Source organism: Dendrobates tinctorius, unplaced genomic scaffold, assembly GCF_039654945.1.
Source record: "Dendrobates tinctorius isolate UK_male_01 unplaced genomic scaffold, ASM3965494v1 ptg000120l, whole genome shotgun sequence".
NCBI classification, from domain to species: Eukaryota; Metazoa; Chordata; class Amphibia; order Anura; family Dendrobatidae; genus Dendrobates; species Dendrobates tinctorius.
Window position 1 is genome coordinate 18,812,958 of NW_027361788.1, and position 19,523 is coordinate 18,832,480.

General features: G+C 45.3%; 1 protein-coding gene across 6 annotated transcripts in view; it reads left to right on the forward strand.

Moving 5' to 3' along the window:
- Positions 1–19,523, forward strand: part of FLNA (filamin A) — a 143,947-nt gene that overhangs the window by 114,825 nt on the left and 9,599 nt on the right. The window contains exons 18-38 of one of the 6 annotated variants that reach the window (XM_073590824.1): positions 4,503–4,593; positions 4,675–4,844; positions 4,937–5,054; positions 5,317–5,579; positions 5,806–6,403; positions 6,481–6,654; positions 6,737–6,899; positions 6,987–7,147; positions 8,436–8,606; positions 8,703–8,826; positions 8,923–9,079; positions 9,621–9,810; positions 10,211–10,234; positions 12,474–12,721; positions 13,457–13,546; positions 14,696–14,798; positions 14,927–15,067; positions 15,787–15,915; positions 16,007–16,180; positions 16,313–16,474; positions 16,562–16,765. In XM_073590824.1, the coding sequence (XP_073446925.1) occupies positions 4,503–4,593; positions 4,675–4,844; positions 4,937–5,054; positions 5,317–5,579; positions 5,806–6,403; positions 6,481–6,654; positions 6,737–6,899; positions 6,987–7,147; positions 8,436–8,606; positions 8,703–8,826; positions 8,923–9,079; positions 9,621–9,810; positions 10,211–10,234; positions 12,474–12,721; positions 13,457–13,546; positions 14,696–14,798; positions 14,927–15,067; positions 15,787–15,915; positions 16,007–16,180; positions 16,313–16,474; positions 16,562–16,765 (3,655 nt within the window). Of the gene's footprint in view, positions 1–4,502; positions 4,594–4,674; positions 4,845–4,936; positions 5,055–5,316; positions 5,580–5,805; positions 6,404–6,480; positions 6,655–6,736; positions 6,900–6,986; positions 7,148–8,435; positions 8,827–8,922; positions 9,080–9,620; positions 9,811–10,210; positions 10,235–12,473; positions 12,722–13,456; positions 13,547–14,695; positions 14,799–14,926; positions 15,068–15,786; positions 15,916–16,006; positions 16,181–16,312; positions 16,475–16,561; positions 16,766–19,523 lie in introns of all 6 variants that reach the window. The other 5 variants (XM_073590827.1, XM_073590826.1, XM_073590823.1 and 2 more) reach the window with 5 other exon arrangements.

Below are 19,523 nucleotides of genomic sequence, written 5' to 3' on the forward strand. Positions count from 1 at the left end.
GCCTCAAGAGGTTCCATCTGAGTCGGCCAGCGTTAGTCGCAAAAGACCCAGGCAGGATCTCCAGCCGGAATCCTTTCCTCTCCTCGCCCCATGTCTCCACATAGTCCTCAGCAGCCTCCCTCCCGGGCCTCCTCACCCGAGTCAGGTGAAGCGCTCTCGGACAGGTCATCTGAGGGGATCTTAGAGCTGGATTCGGACCAGGATGTGAACATGAGGGTTACTGTGCAGAACTTCATTGCAGCGATCCATCAGACCTTCGACATTGCTGACCCCCCCCTGCGAAATCCTCAGATCGGGAGGTTTCATTCAGACGGGAGGAAACACCCTCCAGGGTATTCCCTTTACATTCCGAGTTTGGAAAGATTTTTACCAGGGAAAGAGGAGATCCGACCAGACGCTTTCAACGAGGAAAGCGTCTCGGCGTTCTGTACCCGTTTGCTAAAGAGCTCACGGAGAACTGGTCTGCTTCCCCCTCGATCGATCCGCCCGTGTCCCGGCTTTCTAATAACACGGTTCTCCCGCTGTCAGGCGTGGCGTCTCTGAAGGATTCTAATGATAGGATTATAGAATCCCTGGCGAAGTCTGCCTTCGAAGCGGCTTTGACGGCGGTATGCCCAATTTTTGCCTCATCTTGGGCAGCAAAGGCCATAGCCACTTGGGCAGAGGATCTTCGTCAGGGCATCCTAGAGAAAGCACAACCAGATTTCCCATGCGGGGGATTATCTGCTTTCTGCTTCTTTGGATGCCGCATCCTGCGCAGTTCAGGCGTCAAGTAACGTTGTGGCAATCCGACGTACAATTTGGCTCAAGGCCTGGCAGGCGGACCTGTCTTCTAAAAAGTCTCTTACTAATCTCCCTTTTCAGGGAGGGTGCCTCTTTGGATCCCAATTGGACCAGATTATTAAGGACGCCACCAGAGGCACGAGTTCTCTCCTGCCTCAGTCCAAGCCTCGCAGACCCCCAATAAGGTGTCAGTTTCGACCCTTTCGGGCTTACCTCCGTTTCAATACGGCGGAGACCTCCTCCAACCAACAAAGACCGCAGGCACGCCAAGATAGGAAGAAAGTTTCCTTCAGACCCACTCCCTCCTGGCGCTCCCACTCTTCGCAGGGCAGACCATCCGGATCTGGACGGTCCACATCAGCATGACTATCCTCAGACTCCCTAGGTTCCCTTCCAATTGGGAGGTCGACTCCTGTTCTTCAAGGACGTCTGGCTGGCCTCAGTAGAGGACGCTTGGGTCAGGAAGGTTGTATCGTCAGGATACAAGATGGAGTTCGTCTCTCTTCCACGGGATCGTTTCTTCGAATCCCGTCCTCCAAAAGATCCAGCTTTGATCCCGGGGTTCTTTACGGCCATCGACTCTCTCCTCAGTGCCGGGGTGTTTGTGCCCGTTTCCGAATCGGAGCAGTTTACAAGGTTTTATTCAAACCTGTTTGTCGTGCCGAAAAAAGACGGGGCGGTCCGACCCATCTTGGATCTCGAGCTGCTCAACAAGAGAGTTCGCCTTCACCACTTCCGGATGGAGTCGGTTCGTTCGGTAATCGCTTCCATGGAGGAGCAGGAATTCATGTGTTCGATAGGCATCTTGGATGTCTATCTACATGTTCCCATATTCTCCGGACATCAGAAGTTCCTGCGTTTTGCGGTTCGCCAGGAACATTACCAGTTCGTCTCGCTGCCCTTCGGTCTCGCCACCGCTCCCAGAGTCTTCACGAAGATCATGGCTGCGTTGATGGCCTTGTTGAGGATCAGAGGTCTCGTTCTTTTTCCGTACCTCGACGATATTCTGATCAAAGCTCCTGCTTTCCAACAGGCACGTCTCAGTTTAGCGATCGTCCTAGACACTCTTTCCAATTTCGGGTGGATCGTCAACAGGAAAAAGTCCTGTCTGGTCCCTACTCAATGTCTTGTGTTTCTGGGCCTACTGTTCGACACTCGTTGGTCAAGGGTCTGACTCCCACAAGAGAAGATTCTCTCCCTGCAGCAGGATGTACGATCGCTGCAGACCACACGATTTCCGTCCCTCCGTACAGCTATGCGGGTACTGGGAAAGATGGTGGCGGCGATAGAGGCAGTTCCCTTTGCCCAATTTCACGCCAGGCCTCTCCAACAGGCCATTTTGTCGATGTGGAACAGGTCGGCTCTGTCCCTAGATCGCCCTGTTCGCCTTTCATGCCGGATCAAGCGGTCACTCAACTGGTGGTTGACGTCACCTCTTATCCTCTTGGGGCGGTCTTTTCTTCCTGTTCACTGGTAGATTGTAACAACGGATGCCAGCCTCCTCGGCTGGGGTGCAGTGTTCCGCAATCACACTGTTCAGGGTCGTTGGTCAACTCAAGAATCTGCTCTGCCGATCAACGTCCTAGAGATACGAGCGATCCATTTGGCTCTCGTCCACTGGGAGAGGCTCCTCGGGGGCCTGCCTGTCCGGATTCAGACAGACAATGCCACAGTGGTGGCATATGTCAACCGTCAAGGAGGGACATGTAGTGTCTCAGCCCTGCCAGAAGTGTCAAAGATCCTTCAGTGGGCAGAGATTTCGGTACCGACAATCTCCACGGTACACATTCCCGGCGTAGACAACTGGGCCGCCGATTTTCTCAGCCGCGACGGTCTCGCGGCAGGAAAGTGGTCCCTACATCCGGAGGTATTTCTTCAGCTCTGCCGTCGTTGGGGAGCCCCGGACGTAGATCTGCTAGCTTATCGCCTCAACAGGAAAGTCCCACAGTTTGTATCCAGGGCTCGAGATCCTCTCGCAGTGGGCGCCGACGCCCAGGCCATTCCTTGGTCGCAGTTCGAGCTCCCATACCTGTTTCCTCCCCTGCCTCTTCCCAAGCTGTTGAAGATCAAAGCAGAAGGAATTCCAGTCATTCTCATCGCCCCGAATTGGCCCAGAAGGTCTTTGTTCGTGGACATTGTCAACCTTCTCGCGGACGCCCCCTGGAAGCTTCCGGACAGGGCAGATCTGTCTCAAGGCCCGATTTGCCAACCCAATTCTCAGCCGCTCAATTTAACGGCGTGGCTGAGACCGAGGTTTTGAAACGAGCAGGATTCTCCGGTCGAGTAATTCATACCATGATCTGAGCCAGGAAGCAATCATCTTCCAAAATTTACTACCGTACTTGGAAGGCCTATTTCACTTGGTGTGAGGCCAATAACATCGCGCCCATGTGCTTTTCGCTCCCTTCCGTTCTGGTGTTTCTTCAGGCAGGGCTGGATGTGGGGTTTGCTCTCAGTTCCTTGAAGGGTCAAGTTTCGGCGCTGTCCATTTTATTTCAGAAGACGTTGGCCTCCCACCCTCAGGTCAAAACCTTTCTTCAGGGCGTGGCTCACACGGCTCCTCTGTATCGAGCGCCCGTGGATCCATGGGATCTTAATCTGGTTCTTGAGGTTCTGCAAGGTTCTCCTTTTGAACCTCTCGGGGATGTTTCCCTTTCTCTCCTTTCTTGGAAGGTAGCTTTTCTGGTGGCCATCACGTCCATCCGTCGTGTGTCAGAATTGGTGGCTCTTTCTTGCCGTTCTCCTTTCTTGGTACTTCACCAGGACAAGGTAGTTCTGCGGCCTCCGCCCTCTCTTCTTCCAAAGGTGGTGTCCTCCTTTCACGTCAATGAGGATATTCTGCCGTCCTTCTGTCCGAGTCCAACTCGCCCTCGGGAGCGGTCCCTGAACAAGCTGGATCTGGTCAGGGCAATGAGAGTCTATCTGTCTAGGACGACTTCCTTGCGAAAGACACTCTCTTTTCGTCATTCCAGATGGGGTGCGGAAAGGTCACCCGGCTTCCAAAGCTGCTATTGCTCGCTGGATCAGATCGGCAATTTTGGAGGCCTACCGGGTTAAGCATCGAGTGGCCCCTCCGGGGATCAGAGCGCACTCTACCCGGGCAGTGGGTGCCTCCTGGGCGGTACGCCACAGAGCCTCTGCGCTGCAGCTTTGCAAAGCTGCAACCTGGTCTTCGGTTCACACATTTGTGAAATTCTACAAGGTCCACACCTACGCTTCGGCGGACGCCAGCCTAGGTAGAAGGATCCTGCAGGCAGCGGTGGTGAGTCCATTGGCCTGATGGAAGTTTGTTTCCCACCCCAGGGACTGCTTTGGGACGTCCCATGGTCTGTGTCCCCCAATAAGGCGAACGAGAAAACAGGATTTTTGGGTTGCTTACCATAAAATCTGTTTCTCGGAGCCTTCATTGGGGACACAGCACCCTCCCATGTTCTACAACTCCTGTTCTTACTTTGGTTACAGTTGAGTTGTTCTGTTTTCAATCTATTCTGTTACTTCTCCTACTGCTTTCTCACTAACTGAGGAATTCCCTGCCGGTCGGTGGGGTGTACACTGCGGAGGAGGAGCTAACCTTTTTTTTGTGCATAGTGTCAGCCTCCTAGTGGCAGCAGCATACACCCATGGTCTGTGTCCCCCAATAAAGGCTCCGAGAAACAGATTTTACGGTAAGCAACCCAAAAATCCTGTTTTTTCATACCTTGCCTCTTTCATTCCTTAAGGCCACACCAATGAGCCCCATCCGTATTAAGGTTGACCCATCTCACGATGCCAGTAAAGTGAAGGCTGAAGGGCCAGGACTGAACAAGAGCGGTAAGGCCTAGTAGTAAGCTTGTGTAGTCAGTCCTAGAGCGGTTTTTGCAAAGCTTTAATTAACCTTATTTAATTTTTTAGGTGTAGAAATTGGCAAACCCACCCATTTCACAGTAAACACTAAAGCAGCAGGCAAGGCAAAACTAGATGTGAACTTTACAGGTCCGGCCAAAGGAGATGCTGTGAAGGACTTTGAAGTAATTGATAATTCTGACAACTCCTATACTGTCAAATACACCCCAGTGCAGCAGGTAAAACTTCAGAACATTTATGGATATCAAGGTTTCACACTTTGCCAGGTGTACCACAGGTAATTTTTTATTTTTTGGTCGCTTTTTTTCAGGGTAATATTGGTGTAAATGTGACCTATGGAGGAGACCACATTCCCAAGAGCCCGTTCCCTGTTAATATTGGTCAGACTCTGGACCTCAGCAAGATTAAAGTTGCTGGACTTGGCGACAGTATGTATTGTAGACAACTGAACATAATACTGATATTTAGGAAGTATGGACACAAAAGCTGAAACTTACCCACATGTCAATCGATATTCTAAATGTGCTCATTTAATTTTATCCAAAAAGTCAGGTCATTTCGGTATGTTGATTATTGTGGTACAGAGAGCCATTCTTTTCATTCAATATATGTTTAGCTGATTGTTTAGGCATTGCATGTACTGAGCATTTTTTTTTTTTTTCACATGTTTTGCCTCATTTGTGTCTTCAGAGGTGGAAGTTGGAAAAGACCAGGAGTTCACTGTGAAATCTAAAGGTGCTGGAGGACAAGGCAAAGTGGCTTCAAAAATTACTGGCCCATCCAACAAATCTGTTCCATGCAAAGTAGAACCAGGCTTGAGTCCAGATAATAGTACTGTTAAGTTCATACCTCGGGAAGAAGGACCTTATGAAGTGGAGGTTACGTATGATGGAGTTCCAGTACCTGGTAGTCCTTTCCCTGTTGAAGCTGTTCCACCAACTAATCCTTCAAAGGTGAGTACTTAAAGCAGTTGTGTGTCACAATTTGCTTCTGTATCAATGAGCGTCACCAATTAGTGCAACAGCACATACATGTCGTGATACGAGTGACTGTCCTAACCTAATAAGACAGGTGTGCATGATGTATGAGTGTTTTGGGGTCAAACTTCCTGAAAGTGAATAGCTTCTATTTTAAAGTAATTGGTCTACTTGGCTTAACTAATCGTGATTTGTTCTGTAGGTTAAGGCTTATGGGCCTGGACTAAAAGGAGGCAGTGTAGGTTCTTCTGCCCCTTTCACCATTGATACTAAAGGTGCTGGCCAGGGAGGCCTTGGCTTGACTGTTGAAGGTCCATGTGAAGCAAAGATCGAGTGTCTGGACAACGGTGATGGAACTTGCTCTGTATCCTACTTGCCCACAGAACCCGGTGACTACAACATAAATATTCTTTTTGCTGACACCCATATACCTGGTTCTCCATTCAAGTCGAAGATTGAGCCTTCCTTTGACCCAACCAAGGTGACTTGTTCTGGCCCTGGCTTGGAACATGCCCAGGTTGGAGAAGCTGGAAAATTCAGTGTTGACTGTTCTAATGCTGGCAATGCAGAGTTGACTATCGAAATTATATCGGACACTGGCATGCAGGCAGAGGTACATATCCAAGACAATGGGGACGGAACCTATACGATTACATACATCCCACTTTACCCTGGAATCTATACCATAACTATCAAATATGGCGGCCAAATGGTGCCCAACTTCCCCAGCAAACTGCAAGTCACTCCAGCAGTTGATACATCTGGTGTAAAGGTGTTTGGACCTGGAGTGGAAGGAAAAGGTGTGTTAGAGGGCTATATTTAGCATCTAGAATTTCAGGATGTGAATTTTACAATTACTTTAATATTTTGCTTGCAGGAGTTTTCAGAGAAGCAACAACAGATTTCAATGTGGATGCCAGGGCTCTGTCCAAAAGTGGAGGGCCACATGTCAAGACCAGGGTGTCCAATCCTTCTGGCAACTTCACTGAAGCCTATGTACAGGATAATGGGGATGGCACATACAAAGTGGAGTATACTCCATATGAGCAAGGTGAGGTATCATTTTTGAGACTATATAATGTATTCCAATTGCTTAGTTTAAATAGTCTTATTGTGGTGGTATATCTTTACAGGTGTTCACTCTGTAGATGTGTCCTACAACGGAAGTCCTGTACCCAAGAGTCCATTCAGGGTTCCCGTGACAGAAGGTTGTGACCCAAGCAGAGTCAGAGTCCATGGTCCTGGTATCGAGAGCGGGACAACAAACATGCCCAATAAGTTTACAGTGGAAACAAGGTGATTTATGAATCACAAATTCATTGTATGGTCAGACTAAACTTGGATTTGTGCTCAAGTGGAGACTTCCTATTTTATCTTCTGTAGGGGTGCTGGTACAGGGGGTCTGGGATTAGCTGTGGAAGGCCCATCAGAGGCAAAGATGTCTTGCACAGATAACAAAGATGGCAGCTGCTCTGTGGAATATATCCCGTATGAGCCTGGCACTTACAGCCTTAATGTCACATATGGTGGACACCAGGTTCCAGGTGAGATTTTACTGTTGTAATTGTGTAAGGCATTATTAACTTGGTGGATACTCATAATATACTTTTTTTTTTTTTTTTTTTTTTTTTTTTATTTTTCACCCTTCACAAACCGTGAAGTGACAGATTTAATATGCCATTACTGAAGTGTTGCAGAGATGAATTCAACGTAGTTTTTGTTCAGTTATCTTTTTCCGAGTTTGGTTTTTAAAAAAACAAAACAAAAAAACATGCAATTATAACTTGGAAGGCCAAAAGGGCTACTGGAGTCTCTAGGGGGGGGGGGGAGTTGAGGTAATTTCCCCCTGCCTCATGTTGCCCAATCCTAAGCAGGAGGTGTCATGTAAGGCCGGGGTCCCACAACAATTAAATTGGACAAATGCAATGTGATAAAAAATCGCATTGCATTCGTCCCAATGTTATTCTATGGGGCATCTCACATCATGCAATATTATTTATTTTTATTTTTTTTCCGGATCCGATCCTCAGACCGAGAAAGCATGCTGCGATTGTCACCGATTTTCGGATCGGATTCGACAATGCAAGTCTATGGGGGCGAGAAAAAAATTGGATTGCAAACGGACCCGATGTGTGTTGCGGTAAAATGGCACCAAAAGCCCAATTTTTTTTTTCTTTTTCAAATACAGTAATATCACAGTGACCGTCATAGAGACACATAGAGATAGAGAGAGAGAGATATATATATATATATATCTCTCTATCTCTCTATCTATCATACAGTTCTTCATTGCAGAATAGCCGCTGAAACATTTGCCGGCTTTTGTATAATCCTTCTGCCCGACATGAAATGACACATGTTTTACATAGACACATGGTTTACATATAGTTAGCCATTTAATTTCCTTTTTTTTTTTTTTTTTTTTTTTGTCTATCACTATTAATTAGATGAGGGTTTGTGGGTAAAATTTTGGAGTTGTAGGGGTTCATTTAAGGGGTTAATTTGTTGTATTAAATTGCTGGGACTCCCTGCAGCCTCAGTGACCTCAGCGGGAGTTACAAACACCTCCAAGCTGTTATCTCCTAGCAGTCAGTGTGGGAGAAGGGAGAGACCAAATCTAGCATATCCTAGCTGTATGCTGTCAAATACTGTGCTTGGAATAACCCTTTTAACTGCTTTATTAGGTAAAGAGTGCATATGATAAATTAACCTTTTTCAGTCCTGTTTGTCTCCTAAGATTGTCTTGCAGAAGTTTTTAAAAATCTTGAAGTCTAAAATTGAAGGTGGCCAGGTGAGACTAAGGCACTAACCTAATTCCATCTGACACTGCAGGCAGTCCCTTCAAGGTTCCCGTTACTGATGTTATTGACAGCAGCAAGGTGAAGTGTTCTGGTCCAGGACTGAGCCCAGGACTTGTAAGGGCAAATGTTCCCCAATCCTTCAGTGTAGACACCAGCAAAGCTGGCGTCGCCCCACTGCAAGTGAAGGTCCAAGGCCCAAAAGGTAAAGCGCTGGAATGTATATGTAAATGCTTCTATGAGTTATATAATCTGCTTTGTTCTTTCAGTTTGGTTGGAATCTTAATATTTTTGTTTTTAGGGGTTGTCGAACCAGTGGAAATTGTTGACAATGGAGATGGAGTTCAGACCGTTAAATATGTGCCCAGCCGTGAAGGACCATACAACATTGCGGTTCTGTATGGAGATGAAGAAGTGCCACGCAGGTTGGTTATTGCAGTGACTTCATATTACAGATCAATATACTGTGTGTTTTAGTCAGTTTATGCTTGAATATTTAATATCCCTAAATTTCTCTGCAGTCCATTCAAAGTAAAGGTTCTACCCACTCATGATGCCAGTAAGGTAAAGGCTAGTGGCCCAGGATTGAACACAACAGGCGTCCCTGCCAGCCTACCTGTGGAGTTCACGATTGATGCCAAGGATGCTGGAGAAGGGCTTCTTGCTGTTCAGATTACAGTAAGTGTCCTAACTTGTAGAGACATGCCCTTCATGGTAAAATAACGTGCATGTCCTCACATTTGCAAGTATGTGCCGCCTCATATGTAAAGACGAAAGATGACACATAGCAGTAACAGTCTATGAATTGCATATCCGTGTCAGGCTTTTGTGGTGATCCTCCCCACTGCTGAGTTATTGGAAAAGTCGGTCCAAGATTGTAACTGCAAATATACTGTAATTATTGAATACAATCTTGGACTGACTTTTCCAAGAACTCTGCAGCGCTGAGGATTGCCACAAAAACCTCTTCTAACACTGATATCTGATGGTTACACTGCTCCGTGGATCTGCAGCTGATGACTAGCTTGCTGCCAATAGGGCATGGGTGGGGTTATACAAACTTCAGCATTCTGACCCAGCTACATCTACAGCAGAGAAAACTGGGATTCAAAAAAAACTGCGCCAAGCAGTCCAGCAAATGACAAATCTCTCAAATCTGGGTCTCTGGTAGCGAATGTTACCGTTGATCATTAAAGCCTGCTTGAATCCCTAATTCCAGGATCCTGAAGGCAAACCCAAGAAGGCCACGATCCGTGACAACCAAGATGGAACCTATACTGTGTCCTACGTGCCCGATATGACTGGACGCTACACTATTCTCATCAAATATGGTGGTGATGAGATCCCATATTCACCTTACCGCATCCGTGCTGTACCAACAGGCGACGCCAGCAAATGCACAGTGACAGGTGAGGCTTGTGGGTTGCTTGGAGAATGTTTGTCACAGGCGCATTCATTTACTTGGTCTCCATCCTTGTAAAACATTTAAGTCCAGAAAAAAGCAGCATGTATAGATGACATTGCACCAAATGAAATAATGCAGTTGTCGCAGGACATGGCAGTGCTGGTGCGAATGTGCCATCGATCTAGGACAGACTTGTGTACAAATCTCGGAGTAGAGCGTGGAATAACTCTAGGACTTGTCCTGTTGCTCTCCTCACTGCTTCTTACGTACACATTTCTCAGCGCTGCACACTGTTTATGGCGTAACATGTCAAGATGTGTAATGTATTTTTGTTATGCACTCTACCCTCACATTGTCACCTTGTCTCACGTTACCTTTCCTTGCTCTTTGCCCTTTCACCTCAGTGTCAATCGGAGGTCACGGGCTAGGTAAGCCGCTTGCTAGTCTTGAGATGAAATTAACTTGCTCATCCTTATGGTAGTCAGTCTGGACATTCACAGCTGTTATAAGGGGGTTATTCTGGGTATAGCTCAGCATGCCAAATCCTATGGCACTTGTTTCCATGGATCTGTTGGAATCATCACTTTGTAAATTTGCCTTTCTATGGTAACATAGTGAAGAGCAGCTCACGGGATAGTCCAGTGGGTGGTCCTATAGTGATGAACAGCCTTTTCTGTATGTCCATGCACCAACCTAAATCTTAGACTAACAATGATGGTTGTGTTCTAGCTTCAAATAACAGCTGTGAATAGCCCAAACATCCATAGAGCTGGTCAGATGGGTTGTTAGCAGTTGGCTTTTCTTGTAGGCATGATGCACTTTTTCTATATAATGGCAATGACCATTGCCTACCAACGTGCCCTAATTTAGACTTTTGGTTTGTCTTACTGACCATTTTAGTAATGTTGTAAAAAAAAAAAAAAAAAAAAAAACCCTTATAACCGCATTTCAGTGGCAGGATGTCTGGACCTCAGACTTGATTGTTTTGGAGTTGCTATACAGCAGGGTTGTGGAGTGTGGTGTGAAGAGTTATACAGCTACAGTCTGACAATAGATTTCTAAATGGTTTAACCAAGTAAGACATTAACAAAATGTGGAACCTTCTGAAAACTTTGGCTTTAAAGCCAGTCATAGGTCACATCTAGCTTGGTAAATCATGCCAATGCATGATGGAAGGTTTTTGAATATTCTGGTAAGCTTCCATATTGGCCTCAAGCCTGTGCCTTTAATTATTACGGAACTGAAACCTCTGCCATAAATGGGTGGAGGCCATGGTTTTAGCATGGAAACAGCCCTGATTCTGTAAAGGCCCATGAATGGGGTGTACCGTAAAAAGCCACTCTGAACCGACCACACTCCCTAACACTGGAGGGTAGGACTTTATTTGGGACAGGAGTTCCTTACTGCATGTTTTGTCTTCTGACTTGCTACTTGCATGCCTGCTTTGTATGGCTCCTCAATCCTTGACCCTAACTGTAGTTATAATCTCACTTTGCTCTGCACACTTTCACCCTCTTCTGCTCTTCTCTTCAGGATGTTCTTCTGGAAATCGCTCACTCAGGAAATTAACTGCTCAAGTGCACAAAGCCACAGATCACCAATTCTGGAGGGAATGTTGATCCTGTCACTTTCCAAAAAAATCTCACTGTATATTAAAGTTGCACAAAGTATTTGATTTTAAAACTTTTTTTACACTGGAGAATCTACCTTATTTTATTTTTGCCATTTTGGTGTCCCATGTACGTGAAGGGCTCTGCTACTTGGGACTGGCTAGGGGGAACAAAATAATGAGGCATCAATTTACATACTGCAGACTTTACATCTGCTGCTTGTCTTAAGGCATTTCTTAAATCTCCTCTACATTGCTGGTAACGCTAATACGCAGCAGGTTTTTCCATGTGCAAACATGCAGCTTAACAAACCCATGAGGACATGGCCTTCTAACTAGATGTTCTCCAGACCCTGGTCCACTAGCCACGTGTATGGCCAGAGCATATGACTTTCTTCCTAACTGCAGAATCTACAACACCTCTTCTAACTTGGGCCTGGCACAAAGTTGTCATTGTGGTAAACACATGATGTTGTATCAAGCACTGATCAGAGGCCCTGGAAATGCTGAAGGTAGGAGAGTAGGTTCACAGGGCATTGGATGGGCAGCCATGGACTACTGGATCAGGGTCCTGGAAATGTTTTTGCTCCACTACTAACTGTTGGGAGCTTTAGCATTTTCATTGCTGACGTCTGGTGTTTTTAAAGGTTTTAATTTTGAGAACTTGTTTTGTCTGTTAGTAGGGCCTTTTTTTTTTAAACATCTGTCCACCTTTAAAGGTGTCCTCTTGGTGGTAGAGGTAACTAGTATAATAAACAATCCAGTCAAATTTCTTCCGACAAGTGCTGGACGTGACGTATTTAGTACAAAATTATGCATCTTTGTAAGGTTGCATTTTTCACTTTTTTTTTTTTTTTTTTATCTTGTGCATAAAATTTCCTGAGAACTGAGCTTCTTGTAGAACAGAAGGGCATCTGGCTGTGAATGTTAGAAACAATACAATACTAAAAACTATCTGCAGCTTAGAGTGGTGGCGCATGGAAGGAGCTGGAAAAAAAATTTGTAAACCGAATGTCTCATGCTCACTATGTACCTTCCCACATCCTGGTTCTGCACAGGAGCGGGCATCGGACCCACTATCCAGATTGGTGAAGAGACTGTAATAACAGTTGATGCCAAGGCGGCTGGCAAGGGTAAAGTGACATGTACAGTGTGCACGCCAGATGGCACAGAAGTGGATGTAGATGTTGTAGAAAATGAAGATGGTACTTTTGATATCTTCTACACGGCCCCTCAACCTGGCAAATATGTAATTTGTGTGCGCTTTGGTGGGGAACACATCCCGAACAGCCCCTTCCAAGTTACAGTAAGTATGGAGTAAACTCAATTTTTGCTGCTTTAGCTATAAAGCCTGACTTTTTGGCAATAAAATATTTAATAATATGGAAAACAAATGAGTCTTTCATGATCATCCTTCAGTAGCACCCCAATCCCCAGCTCTTCAATCTTCCCGTGGAGAAAGCCGCTGCTGATTCACAGTTCAAAGAAGTGGCATTGTTTGCCCCATTCTTCTTTTTTTCTTCTGATTCTCCAAGCAGGACAGCGCTACCTCTGCAGCATCAGATCTGCTCCGCTTCAGAGCAGCACTTGCAAGCTGTAGAGCAAAGAGCTTGTAAGCGATGTACTCCTTGCCTAAGGGGCAAGTCACAGCTGATAAACTGCGGAGGTGGCCAGTAACCTAGGCAATGAACAATAGCTTAAACAATATACTTTTTTTATTTTCTAATCATTTTGCAATTTTTCCAATTAAGATGAGAATAACTCTTAGAGTATTGTCATAGACTTACTGTAAAGTGATCTAATAAAGATGAAATGCATGCCATCTGATATCTAAACACCATATTGGGCGATATTGGAGTTAGAATCTGAAATACTCAAGCATAACGGATCAGACTTTAAAGCATAAGAATATAATGCAGATTGTAAAAATACACAATATTTCCTCAATCATTAAAGTGTCCCACATAGCTTTTCGTTTCCTCCACATGTCTTGATGTATTTTTAGTTATGTGACTAATGTGTTCTTACACCTCCAACGCAGGCTCTGGACGGCGAGCAAATGATGCCTCAGCAGATGGCTCAGCAGCAGTTAGCCCCACCTTACGCATACCCGGGCATGCAGCAACCCTGGGTACCCTGTCTTTTAACAGTAACTGTTTTATTCATGGAGGGGAAAAAACAACCTGGAACACTATGGGACAGGGAAGACATTTTGGAGTTCAAAACTCTCTCCAAATCTTGCTCGTAGCTCAAGCACCCAGTCTTTTATTAGATGTAACACAATTCCGTTTTGTGGGGTTTTTTTTTTTTTTTTTTTTAGGCTGCCATTTAATTGTAAATAATGGGTTAAATGGGGTTGCATAGGCATAACTTGTTTATCCTTGTAGGTTTAGCGCTTTGCTTGCATGCGAGGGTTTTTGCATGTGCCATCAGCACTCACATTGCCTTCTGCAGTGCTCTGCTGGTATAGGGTCACTAGTGTGAATACCTTCTCTCTGCTTCTGCTGTGACCACACAAGACGAATTCCAAGGAAAGTTCCTTCCCTGTGTATATTGTTCCAGATATGGTATTTTCCTCAGTCTCCTCTGGAACAAAATTTTGGGAGGGTTGTGGGGGTCGTATGGCCGGGCTCATACCTCTCCGCTTTATCAATTCCAGTTGTCTGCCACATCTTCCCATTCTTCTTACTACCGACATCTCATTAAGTCTTTGTCAGATTTCCAACCAGCCACCAAATGTCGGGTGGCAGGAGGGCGTTAACACTTTATATCCGTCTATCTCATCCCATATTTTTTTTTTTTTTTTTTTTCCTCCATGTGTTCAGAAATGTAGTCTCTTGCAGAATTCATGTTTCCAGGTTTGCCAAGTTTTTGGATAAACTTACTGCAAAGACTTCATCATGCAGTTTCTGGGTTTTTGTTGTTACATTTATTTATAATCCTAAATTCCATTGTTCGTTCATCAGGGTTTTTTTTTCCCCCCCCCCCCCCCCCCCACCTGTTCCTGAAATTCCAAAGGGGTTGACAGAGGCTTAACCTACCATATGTGATGGGTCCTACACCTTGTAATTGGGGATTAACCACTTCTGGGTAGTAGCCACCATAAACAAAGCTGCCAATTGTCAAATTTTTTTTTTTTCCCTCCCTGCCTTGATGAACTTGCATTGCAGTTTTGGGTTTCTTTGTTTTTTCATATCAAATGTCCTCAAATTTTTGTTTTCCCCCTTTTTCGTGCTCTATTTCATTAACTAGTCGCTCATGTATGGCTCCTTCTGTTTAGGCTACAGATCGCCCTGTGATGGGAGTGAATGGACTGGATGTTGCCGGCTTGAGACCGTTTGACTTGGTCATTCCCTTCACTATCAAGAAAGGAGAGATCACAGGTAAACACTTGTCACGTCATGGGTTTGTGCTTTTTTTTTTTTTTGGAGGGGGGGGGGGGGGGGTGGTCGGTCTCCTAATTTGAGTTAGTCGTTAAATGTGACTTTCATCCTGCTCCTTTACAATGTAGGAGAGGTGCGTATGCCTTCTGGGAAAGTGGCCAAACCGGACATCACCGATAACAAAGATGGAACAGTCACTGTCAGATACGCTCCTACAGAAGCCGGACTTCATGAGATGGACATCAAATATGATGGCATCCACATTCCTGGTAAGTTATCATTGCTGCACACAACAACCCAAACTTGATGATGAAAGGTATCCAAGGCTAATCTCCGTATGCACAGTGCACTTGATTAGTGCAATCTTGAAGGAAAATTGGCAGTCAATTTATGCCATATACCATAAGTATCTTGTAAGCCTCTTTCATATGAGTTCATTTTTAAACAGGTTTTTTTTATACAGAAATTGCATACAATATTTAGGATTTTAGGGAATCCTTTTCCACTTCCATTTTGCTTAAATCTCTGCCATTGATCAGATTTAGTTTGGAATCGAATATCTGATTTCAGCTACAAAATTGACTTTCCTGGAAGGGTTCATCCAGGATTGAAAAGGCTTCCTTCCAAAGATTCAGAGCTACTCATCTGCATTTGGTATGTGATATTGCAGTGTTGCTCTATTCCTTTCAGTCAAGCTGTGCTGCAATACCAGACATAACCTGTAGAAAAGTGTGGTGTTTATGGAAGAGGCAGCTGTGTTCCAATGCTACACAACACCTGTAAACTGTTTTAAAGATTTATTATACTTGTATATCGCTGTCATATTCAGCTTTACATTGCGCCCCCATGGGTACAGTGATAATTTAAATTCCCGATCTGTATGTCTTTGTGTGGGTGGAAACCATTAAGATTAACCTATGTGAACTATGAAATTCTACAATTTAAACACTGATCAGATTTTACCACCTTTAAACGTCTTAATTTTCAGGAAGCCCCCTGCAGTTCTATGTGGATTATGTGAACAGTGGCCATGTTACAGCCTATGGTCCAGGATTGATTCACGGCACAGTAAATAAGCCTGCCGTGTTCACCGTGAACACCAAAGATGCTGGTGAAGGCAAGTACCAAGGGGCGATTATGTAAATTTTTATTGAAGGCTTGAGATCAAGAGAAATGTAAACTTTTTTTTTTTTTTTTTTTGCACATAGGTGGTTTGTCGCTGGCCATTGAAGGTCCTTCCAAAGCAGAGATTAGCTGCACTGATAACCAGGATGGCACATGCTCAGTATCTTACCTTCCCGTCCTTCCTGGAGACTATAACATCCTGGTTAAGTACAACAACAAACACATCCCCGGCAGTCCTTTTGTTGCCAAAATCACAGGTTGGTGGGTTTTTTTTGTTTGTTTTTTTTTTTTTCTTAAATCTTGCCAGGCTGGGTTTACAAATTTAGAATTTGCAGTTTAACCATTGTAAAATCTTGGTTCTTCAATAAACATTGTAATTTATCCTATAGGTGACGACACTATGCGCTTGTCCCAACTTAAAGTGGGTTCTTCTGCGGATATTCCACTCAATATCACGGAGACTGATCTGACTCAGTTGACAGCTACAGTGACCTCTCCTTCTGGAAGGGAAGAACCATGTCTTCTCAAGAGGCTCCGCAATGGACATATAGGCAAGTTTTTGACTTGTATATTTTCTTTTACTTTAGGGTTAATTTGTTGGTTATGGTTTGTAATCACAGCTTTCCTTTTATTTGAAGGTATATCTTTCGTGCCAAAGGAGACTGGAGAACATATTGTTAGCATCAAGAAAAATGGCCAACACATTCCCAACAGTCCAATCACCGTAATGATCAGCCAGTCAGAGATTGGTGACGCGAGTCGTGTGGTTGTCTCTGGTCAGGGCCTGACTGAAGGAAGAACGTTTGAGCCGGCAGAGTTCATTATTGACACTAGAGAAGCGGGTAAGACAAGTCTATATAAAGAGATGCTAAAGTGGTGGGATACCCACTCTATCTAAACCTTAAAATTAAAAACTGACTTAACCCCTTTCCAACTTCGGGCGTAATAGTACGCAGATGTCGGTTTTGAACAGCTGACATGTCCCTGGAATAGCCGCTGGTGGAATCACGATTCACCGTGGCTATTAATCCATTAAATGCCGCTGTCAAATGCTGACGGTGGTATTTAACATGCGCTTCCAGCAGTCGTGCCAGAAATCTGCCGACGAGTGACCTCCGTCCATGATCGCGGGTCACCAATGGGTTGGCATGACAACCAGAGGTCTCTTTGAGATCTCTAAGGTTGTCACTACTGGCTTGCTGTGGTCGGCACTCATAGCAAGTGAGTAATTCAGTTACATACAGGTGATCAAATCATTGCTTGTATGTAGCAGAACCAATTGGGTTGTGGTAGCTTCTAGTCTACCATGGAGACTATTGAAGCATGCCAAAGGTTTGAAATTTTTTTTTACAAATCACCCCCTTTCGCCCCATTCAAAACAAACTATAACAAATCAAACATACACGTATTTGGTGTTGCTGCGTTCAGAATAGTCTAAACTATCAATAAGAAAATTAACCTGATCGGAGCAGCGGGAAGTCAAAACACCAGAATTGTTTGGTCCCCGTGACATTGCATTAAAATGCAATAGCGAGCGATCATAAGAACGTATCTGCACGAAAATGATATCATTAAACGTCAGCTCGGCACGCAAAAAGTAAGCTCTCACCCAAACTGAACACGAAAAATGGAGACTCGACAGATATAAGAAAATGGTGCAAATTGTTTAACCCCTTCACGACCAATGACGCCACATAGGCGTCATGAAACCTGGTTCAAATCTGACCAGTGACGCCTATGTGGCGTCATGACTTCAAAGCCCCCCTGCGGGTCGGGTGACCGGGGTCACTGAAAGGTCACCCGACCCGCAGATACAGGGGGCTTTGTAATTCACCACAGGGGGCGTGGCTTCGCCCCCACGTGGCTACGATCGCTCTGATTGGCTGTTTCACTTTTAACAGCCAATCAGAGCGATAGTAATATTTCATCAATGAAAATTGATGAAATATTACAATCCAGCCATGTCCGACGCTGCTGTAGCATCGGACATGGCTGGAGACACCAATTCCACCCCCCCCCCACCGGCGATCGCCCCCCCGCAACTGAATGACAGCGGCGATCTGCCGCCGCTGTCATCATCTGCCCCCCTCCCATTCCCTCTGCTCCCCGCCAGCCTCCGATCCCCCCCTCACCCCCCCCCCCGGTACCTCTGGTGTCCCCCCGTCCCTCCCGGTGTCCCTCGGGTCCGGATGATGGGCGCCGCCATCTTTGAAAATGGCGGGCGCATGCGCAGTGCGCCCGCCCGAATCTGCAGACTGCAGATTCCATTCTTTCATTTTGATCACTCTCACAGTGATCAAAATGAAAGAAAAAGTAAATAAACCCCCCGATTATCACCCCCATAGGTAGGCAGAACTAATAAAATATAATAATTTTATTTTTTTTTTTCCGTTAGGGTTATGAAAAGAGGGTTAGGGTTAGGGTTGAAAAGAGGGTTAGGGTTGAAAAGAGGGTTAGGGTTGAAAAGAGGGTTAGGGTTGGAAAGAGGGTTAGGGTTGGAAAGAGGGTTAGGGTTGGAAAGAGGGTTAGGGTTGGAAAGAGGGTTAGGGTTGGAAAGAGGGTTAGGGTTGGAAAGAGGGTTAGGGTTGGAAAGAGGGTTAGGGTTGGAAAGAGGGTTAGGGTTGGAAAGAGGGTTAGGGTTGGAAAGAGGGTTAGGGTTGGAAAGAGGGTTAGGGTTGGAAAGAGGGTTAGGGTTGGAAAGAGGGTTAGGGTTGGAAAGAGGGTTAGGGTTGGAATTAGGGTTAGGGTTGGAATTAGGGTTAGGGTTGGAATTAGGGTTAGGGTTGGAATTAGGGTTAGGGTTGGAATTAGGGTTAGGGTTGGAATTAGGGTTAGGGTTGGAATTAGGGTTGGGGTTGGAATTAGGGTTGGGGTTGGAATTAGGGTTAGGGTTGGAATTAGGGTTAGGGTTGGAATTAGGGTTAGGCTTGGAATTAGGGTTAGGCTTGGAATTAGGGTTAGGCTTGTGGTTAGGGTTATGGTTAGGGTTGGGATTAGGGTTATGGTTAGGGTTGGGATTAGGGTTATGGATGTGTTGGGGTTAGGGCTGTGGTTAGGGGTGTGTTGGGGTTAGGGCTGGAGTTAGAATTGAGGGGTTTCCACTGTTTAGGCACATCAGGGGGTCACCAAACGCGACATGGTGCAACCATTGATTCCAGCCAATTTTGCGTTCAAAAAGTTAAACGGTGCTTCCTCCCTTCCAAGCCCCGACGTGTGCCCAAACAGTGGTTTACCCCAACATATGGGGTATCAGCGTACTCAGGAAAAATTGCACAACAACTTTGGAGGTCTAATTTCTCCTGGTACCCTTGGGAAAATAAAAAATTGGGGGCTAAAAAAATATTTTTGTGTAAATTTTTTTTTAAATTTTCACGTCTCTGCGTTATAAACTTCTGTGAAGCACTTGGGGGTCCAAAGTGCTCACCAGGCATCTAGATAAGTTACTTGGGAGGTCTAGTTTCCAAAATGGGGTCACTTGTGGGGGGTTTCTATTGTTTAGGCACATCAGGGGCTCTGCAAACGTAATGACGACCGCAGACCATTCCATCAAAGTCTGCATTTCAAAACGCCACTACTTCCATTCCGAGCCCTTACGTGTGC